At 56.5% G+C, this 7798-nt stretch overlaps 1 protein-coding gene across 2 annotated transcripts in view; it reads left to right on the plus strand.

Annotated features, from left to right (window-relative positions):
- The window catches only part of SEMA3F (semaphorin 3F), a 29847-nt gene extending 22049 nt beyond the window's left edge, over window positions 1–7798 (plus strand). For both annotated transcript variants that reach the window (XM_049640516.1, XM_049640517.1), the window contains 12 exons: window positions 1362–1481; window positions 1686–1825; window positions 1939–2053; window positions 2217–2286; window positions 2456–2600; window positions 3712–3934; window positions 4538–4626; window positions 4763–4804; window positions 4957–5114; window positions 5305–5372; window positions 5666–5799; window positions 6448–7798. In XM_049640516.1, the coding sequence (XP_049496473.1) occupies window positions 1362–1481; window positions 1686–1825; window positions 1939–2053; window positions 2217–2286; window positions 2456–2600; window positions 3712–3934; window positions 4538–4626; window positions 4763–4804; window positions 4957–5114; window positions 5305–5372; window positions 5666–5799; window positions 6448–6858 (1715 nt within the window). In that variant the 3' untranslated portion in view covers window positions 6859–7798. The remainder of the gene's footprint in view (window positions 1–1361; window positions 1482–1685; window positions 1826–1938; window positions 2054–2216; window positions 2287–2455; window positions 2601–3711; window positions 3935–4537; window positions 4627–4762; window positions 4805–4956; window positions 5115–5304; window positions 5373–5665; window positions 5800–6447) is intronic.

The raw sequence follows: 7798 nt of genomic DNA on the forward strand, positions 1-7798 counted from the left end.
GGGGGGGGGGGGGGGGGGGGGGGGGGGGGGGGGGGGGGCAGGTTTGTGTCGGGTCTGGCCCAGGAGAGTTGGGAGAGTGTTCTCTGAGGAGGGGTCCTGCCTGGGACCTCATGAGTAGCTGCTGCCCCTACCGCCAGGTTGGGTGAGCCCACCAGGCCCCTGGTCCCTGTACTCTGCCTGTTTTCTGGCAGCCCGACCCAGTCTGCCTCTCAGAGCAACTGCTGAGCACTGTGCCACCTCCAAGCTTGGGAAGGGTCTTGGGGTGGGGGTGGGAGACATTATCCTCCCCGTCTTGGTGAGTGAAAAGGTCAGCCTGATGGCAGAGCCCTGACCAGGGAGTCTGATGGGGGAAGGCAGGGCCTGCCCTGGGCAAGTCTAGAGCCAGCATGGTTACTAAATCTGCAAATTTTCAGGTATTTTGTGAGCCAGCTCTTACTAAACACAGTTATTACTAAAAATTAAATTCTATAATTTACAAATAAATTACCTTGAAACAAAGGTAAAAATACTCAAAACTCATTACTTCCAAATTATTTTACTACATTTTATCATTATCTTTGTTCTTGAGGTTATTTGCATCTGTTGTATTTGTGGGGTAGAAATACTATATCATAGTGTTGGCAGCTCTCCCCGGCTCCACTGTCAGTGACCCCAAGTTAGTAGCTTGAAATCAGCCATGGTGGGAGTATTTACACTACAGAAATTGGCTCTCACTACTAATCAGAGCCAATTGCTGCTAATCCCAACCCTCGCAGAGCCAGGTTTTTTGTTTTTTGTTTTTTGTTTTTAATGTTTATTTATTTTGGAGGCACTTGGGTGGCTCAGCTGGTTAAGCGTCCAACTTTGGCTCAAGTCATGATCTCGTGGTTCATGAGTTCAAGACCCACGTTGGGCTCCCTGCTATCAGTGCGGAACCTGCTTTGGATCCTCTGTCTCCCTTTCTCTGCCACTTCCCAGCTCGTACTCTCTCTCTCTCTCTCAAAAATAAATAAACATTTTTTAAAATAAATAAATAAATGTATGTATGTTTATTTATTTTTTTTTTTTTTGAGAGAGAGGGGGACAGAGGACCTGAAGCCAGCTCTGCGCTGACAGCAGTGAGCCTGAAGCAGGGCTCGAACTCACAGTGAGATCATTACCTGAGTTGAAGTTGGATGCTTAATTGCTCAGCCACTCAATTGACTGAGCCACCCAGGCAGTCCTCAGAGCCAGTTGTTAAACATTTACCAGCACCCCGCTGATGAGACAGTCATGCCCAGGGGAGCCTGAGGGGAAGATCGGACCCTGTTCTGAAGGTCATTTGCGCTGTACCCTGGTCCTAACAAAGGGATCCCCTAACTGACCCACCTGCCCGCCCACAGATGAGGAACTCTATGCTGGTGTGTACATCGACTTCATGGGCACCGATGCAGCCATCTTCCGCACGCTGGGAAAGCAGACGGCCATGCGCACAGATCAGTACAACTCTCGGTGGCTGAATGGTGAGGGCAGCTTACAAGACCCTGGGTGGGCAGCACATCTAGGATGGGGCAAGATCTTCAAGAGGCACTCATGGGGGGTCTGGCCCTGTGACTGCCTGGGATGGGGAAGAGCAGGGGCTGTTCCTGTACTTGTCCTGGGATTCTGTTGGGGAAAGAGACTTTGTTGGAGGAGCACTTGCCCAGCTGACCACTGCCTACCTACAGACCCTTCATTCATCCACGCTGAGCTCATCCCTGACAGCGCCGAGCGCAACGACGACAAGCTCTACTTCTTCTTCCGCGAGCGATCGGCAGAGGCGCCGCAGAGCCCCGCCGTGTATGCCCGCATTGGGCGCATCTGCTTGGTATGCGCTGGCAGGGCCCCATCTCCCCGCCTCCCAACCCAGTGCCAGCTCCAGCAGCCCTACTCCAGCAGGGGGTGAGAGCTGATCTGACCCTGCTCCCTGTCTGTCCCCAGAATGATGACGGTGGCCATTGCTGCCTGGTCAATAAGTGGAGCACGTTCCTGAAGGCGCGACTGGTGTGCTCTGTGCCTGGCGAGGATGGCATTGAGACTCACTTCGATGAGCTCCGTGAGTAACCAGCAGGCAGGCTGAGTCCTGTGGCTGCTGTGGGAGGGGTGGGGGCTGGATGGGTGGTCAGGGCACCTTTGGTGGGCCCCCTGGGCAGGAGTTGGCAAGGCCCTGGGACTCCTGGCTAATGCACCCTCCCAGTGTCTTCTCCCTCTGCCCACAGAGGATGTGTTTGTCCAGCAGACACAGGATGTGAGGAACCCGGTCATTTATGCTGTCTTTACCTCCTCGGGGTGAGGCTGGGGCCGGGGCTGGCTGTGGCAGGGTGTGGCTGGATTGGGGGATTATATGACTTGTGGAGGACCTCTGCCTGGTGGCAGGCTGTGGGGTGGGGGCAGGCTGGGAAGAGGCCCTGGGCCGAGGGTCTGCCCTGCCCACAGCAGCCGCCTGCCCTGCCCGCAGCTCCGTGTTCCGAGGCTCTGCTGTGTGTGTCTACTCCATGGCTGATATCCGCATGGTCTTCAACGGGCCCTTTGCCCACAAAGAGGGCCCCAACTACCAGTGGATGCCATTCTCAGGGAAGATGCCCTACCCACGGCCTGGCACGGTGAGGACCCCAGTCATTCCACCTTTCCCTTTTCTATGAGGCCTGCTTTGGGTTAGCCCCTTTGTAGACATGGGCCCCACTATCATGGAGCTCCTGGCCAGGTGGGGGAGGCAGAGCATACAAACAAATCAATCTACCATGTATCCATTCAAATAAAGCTGACATTTAAAACAAAACAAAACAGGCGCCTGGCTGGCTCAGTTAGTAGAGCATGCGACTCTTAATTTTGAGGTCATGAGTTTGAGCCTCATGTTGGGCATAGAGCTTACTTAAAAAAATAAATAAAATGAAACGAAATACCACTTACACAGTGTCAGGCTGTGAAGAACCCAGCCAGGACCCTGAAACAAAGATGACAGCCGGGTGTGGCAGGCTGCTTGGAGGGGGTGCTGTTTGGGAGCCAAGACAAAGCTGGAGGGCAGGCTGGAGTTGGCGTAGGTGACTAATTGTAGCCAGGGAGATGAGGGTGGGCAAGGTCCAGCCTGCAGGGCCTCTGAGGCGGTGGGAGGTGACTCACTTAATCTTGGTGTGATGTGGGCCTCTGCAAGAGTCTAAGCAGGAGAACCGCATGATCTGTTGTGGCTCTGTGTGGGCAGGGCTGGGATGGGGGAGCTGGTCTGAGCAGAGGCCAGGGAAGGCTTCCCCCAATGGTGAACTTGGAGGCCAGAAGGATGGGCTGGAGTTGAGCAGGGGTGCAGAGCAGGCTGAGGGAAAAGTACCAACGAAGGGCAGAGCATGCGTAGGGTGTTAAAGGAACTGGGAGCTATAGTCCCTTGAGGAGGGGTGGGTGGGGGTGAGGAGCAGACTGGAGGAAGGAGACAGCAGGGTGGGGAGTGAAGACGTGGAAAAGGAGTGGTCAGCTCTGCCTAATACCACAAGGTCCTGGTGCATGAGGCCAGGGAGGTGGCTGTGGAATTTGGTTGTGTGGGACCTTGGGACCTCTGCTAGAGCAGGATCTGCAGAGGGGCTGGGTGAGGGGGAAAATCCTGGATGGGACCTCTGAGGAGCAGAGCAGGTGGATGTGATGGGGACAGACAAAGGAGAGGCGTCTCCTGAAGTTAAGGGCTCCAGCAAGCCCCACCCAGGCCTGACGCTCATCACCTGCCTGCAGTGCCCTGGCGGAACCTTCACACCATCCATGAAGTCCACCAAGGACTACCCTGATGAAGTGATCAACTTCATGCGCAGCCACCCGCTCATGTACCAAGCTGTGTACCCTCTGCAGCGGCGGCCCCTGGTCGTCCGCACAGGCGCTCCCTATCGGCTCACCACTGTCGCCGTGGACCAGGTGGATGCAGCCGATGGGCGCTATGAGGTGCTTTTCCTGGGCACAGGTACCCACTGCTGCTCCCGGTCCCTCCCACGCTGGGCCCAGTGGGTGGAGGGTGCTGATCTATGGGGCTGGGACCTACCCTGCTAGGGGTTGCCACAAGCTTGCCAAGGTCAACTCTGCTACCTTCATCCTTTGGAGCCTAGATAACTGAGAAAAGAAACCCCATCACCATCCCCAACCCCCCAGGGGCTGGGAGAGCAGGGAAACTGGGCATCTGGGGACCCGTGAATGGTCAGGAAAGAGGGGACAGGTGGCAGACACCTCTAGGATATGTGGGTCCAGATACTGACATACATGCTCTCGTGTGCACATGCGCAGGTGTGCCCATCACAGTTCCAGTCCCTCAACACGGAAATGCCTCCAGCATCCTATGCTCAGCAGTGCCCAAATTGAGGGTCTGGGGTGGGAGGGGCAGACCCTGGCCGTGACCCCCTCCCCCATTATCTTGGGCCCCTGACATCCAGGGGAACTTCTTCAACCTTGGCACAGAGCTTCTGCTCCACTGCCCTTGGGGGGTTGGGGCCCTGGTGGGGGAAGGGGCTGAGGCTGGTACCCCTTCCCCAGTGTCCTCAGCCCCACTGAGGCCCTGCCCGGCCCGTTCCAGACCGCGGGACAGTGCAGAAGGTCATCGTGTTGCCCAAGGATGACCAGGAGATGGAGGAGCTAATGCTGGAGGAGGTGGAGGTCTTCAAGGTGGGTATGACACCCAGAACTGTTCGTCTCACCCTGGCCCTCCTTGGTATCAGCTTCTGACTTCAGACTTCAGACCTCTAGGTCAGGGCAAGGAGGGCGTCCCCAGGGCCCCAAACTAATCCCTATCTTTTTTCAGGACCCAGCACCTGTTAAGACCATGACCATCTCTTCCAAGAGGGTGAGTTTTGGTGAGGTGGGCTGGCGGTAGGGACAGAGCCTGTTCTCCCTTGGGGTCCTGCCCTTGGCATAGGGATGGGGAAACTGAGGCATGGAACGTGATGGGGGCTGGCTGTGGGAAGGCAACTGACAAGCCCCTCCCCCTGCTCTCAGCAACAACTGTACGTGGCCTCAGCTGTGGGTGTCACACACCTGAGCCTGCACCGCTGCCAGGCATATGGGGCTGCCTGTGCCGACTGCTGCCTCGCCCGGGACCCCTACTGTGCCTGGGATGGCCAGGCCTGTTCCCGCTACACAGCGTCTTCCAAGAGGTGTGGACCCCCAGGCCCTTGGAATTTTAGCCACCGGACCCAGGGCCCTGTCCTGGGGGTTTGGTGGTGGATATATTACCCTAGGGGAGTTTATGGATGGGATTCCTGCCTGGAGTCTTGGGGGTACAGGGGCCTGGGGGGGGTGGCAAACTTGCTTGAGAATACTTGCTGAGGCGCTATCCTCATCTAGGCGGAGCCGCCGGCAGGATGTCCGGCATGGGAACCCCATCAGGCAGTGTCGCGGGTTCAACTCCAACGGTGAGTGTGCTGTGACTCACCACTGGGCACTCCTCACAGTGTAGAACCCTGTGAGGCCCATGGAGCTGCTCCCAGGGAAGGATTCTCACGTGGTCCATGGGCGTAAGGGGGCTTGGGATTTTAGAGATGGGATGTCCCTAGCCACTCCCTCAAGAAGTGGGTGCCTGATAGTGCAGCCCTGTCTTTATACAGGGTGGATGTCCCTGTATATGCCCCTTGGCACCTACCTCTGGCCACCCTACAGTCTGCCCAGAGGCAATGCTGCTTTCATGCAGAGCCCCCTTGTTCCACAGCCAACAAGAATACCGTGGAGTCCGTGCAGTACGGTGTGGCTGGGAGTGCAGCCTTCCTCGAATGCCAGCCTCGCTCGCCCCAGGCCACAGTTAAGTGGCTGTTCCAGCGAGATCCCAGTGACCGGCGCCGTGAGGTGATTTCTTGTACCCCACAGCCCCCACCACAGATGTGGGAGTCCCCTGTGCAGTAGAAATTCCCTGTGGGTGAAATGTGATATAGGAGCCGACCTGGAGCAGCCCCCATTCTAAGAAAGCCCTTCCAAGTTCCCTTCCCTATGTGGGAATCATTCAGGTGAATCTAGTTATATGGAAACTCTGGGATTTCCGCATTATATGGAAACCGCTTAATGCCTATTTACATGAAAATTCCATGTGTGTGCTCCATTGGAGGTATACCTCATTATATGGAAATGTCATGTGGTTGAACTCTAGTATATGGGAATTCTGTGGGGTAGCCCTCATTTTATGGAAATGCCTTCTATGCATCTCTCCTTACGTGGAAATTCTATATGGATACGCCAGTTCCCATTAAAAAGAAATTCTTTGTGATTGCTCCAAAATTCTCTTGTTGTACAGAAATCCCCTTATGATCCTGAAATGGAAATGTGTGTGGATGCCTATTCAGATGTTATGTGGAAAACTACTGTGGGATTTTCTTGGTATATGGAAATTCCACATGAGAGCCCCTCCATGGAATGGGCACAGAAGGGGTCTGATCTGGGAGCTGGCTAGGCAGCTGAGTGGTCACACAACCCCTGAGGCCCCACTCCCTGCCCCTGCAGATTCGTGCGGAGGACCGCTTCCTGCGCACAGAGCAGGGCTTGCTGCTTCGCGCCCTGCAGCTCAGTGACCGCGGCCTCTACTCCTGCACTGCCACCGAGAACAACTTCAAGCATGTCGTCACACGGGTACAGCTGCACGTCCTGGGTCGGGATGCCGTCCATGCTGCCCTCTTCCCACCGCCAGCTGTGAGCGCCCCACCACTGCCAGGCGCCGGCCCCCCAACACCCCCTTACCAGGAGCTGGCCCAACTGCTGGCCCAGCCGGAAGTGGGCCTCATCCACCAGTACTGCCAGGGCTACTGGCGCCATGTGCCCCCAAGCCCCAGGGAGGCCCCGGGGGCACCCAGGCCTCCTGAACCCCAGGACCAGAAAAAGCCCCGGAACCGCCGTCACCACCCTCCAGACACATGAGGCCAGCTGTCTGAGCCCTGAAATGGGCCAGCCTAGGCCTTGTCCCTTTTAATATAAAAGATATATATATATATATAGATATATATATATATATAAAATATCTATATTCTATACACACCCTGCCCCTGCAAAGACAGTATTTATTGGTGGGTTGTATATAGCCTGCCTCAGCGGCAGCACCGTCCAAAACTTAGACCCATGCTGGTCAGAGACGGCAGGAAACAGAGCCCACTTAACCAGGCCCAGCCAGTTGGCAGGGCCAGGCCAGGACCACACAGTCCCCAGACTCAGCTGGGAGTCTACATGCTCAACAGCCATCGCCGGGATCTACAGGACACAAGGAGGGAGCAAGCTCTACCCGGACAGGGAACAGACTGCACACCTTTGCCAGTGTGTGCTATCAGCCTGTGCCACTGGCATAGACGTGGATTCGAGGACTGCTTTGGAGACTGGGAGCGGGGGTGGGGGGCTCAGATGCACTCAGAGAAGGGAAGAAGGGGCCGACACAGGAGGCCGGCCCCTGCCTGGGAGGGGGCACTCAGTCAAGGCCAGCCCCTTCCCGGGTATTTATTCTCTATTTATTGGGGACAGGAGCAGAGGAGCCCTGCCTGGGTGGGGGCACTTCCAGCCCCTCCTTCCCTCCCTGCCTGACCACTCTACCTCCTCTTCCCTTTTTCTGGGCCACTGTGACTTGGGGGCTGGGAGAATAGCAGAGGGGCAGGTTCAGGTAGGGTCAAGGGGAGAGGGGGCTATGGTGGAGGCCTGGGGCCTTCAGGGGCTCCCCAGGGCTCCCTTCTGCCCACCACTTCAGATGATGGGTGTAAATAGCTCTGGGAGGCTTCGGGGTAGGTGGGTAGGGGCTCCTGGTGGCCCTCGGCTGCCCAGGCCACAGCCGGCCTTGCGTTCCATCTTGCTAATAAACACTGGCTCTGGGACTGGA

Source organism: Panthera uncia, chromosome A2, assembly GCF_023721935.1.
Source record: "Panthera uncia isolate 11264 chromosome A2, Puncia_PCG_1.0, whole genome shotgun sequence".
Taxonomy (NCBI): domain Eukaryota; kingdom Metazoa; phylum Chordata; class Mammalia; order Carnivora; family Felidae; genus Panthera; species Panthera uncia.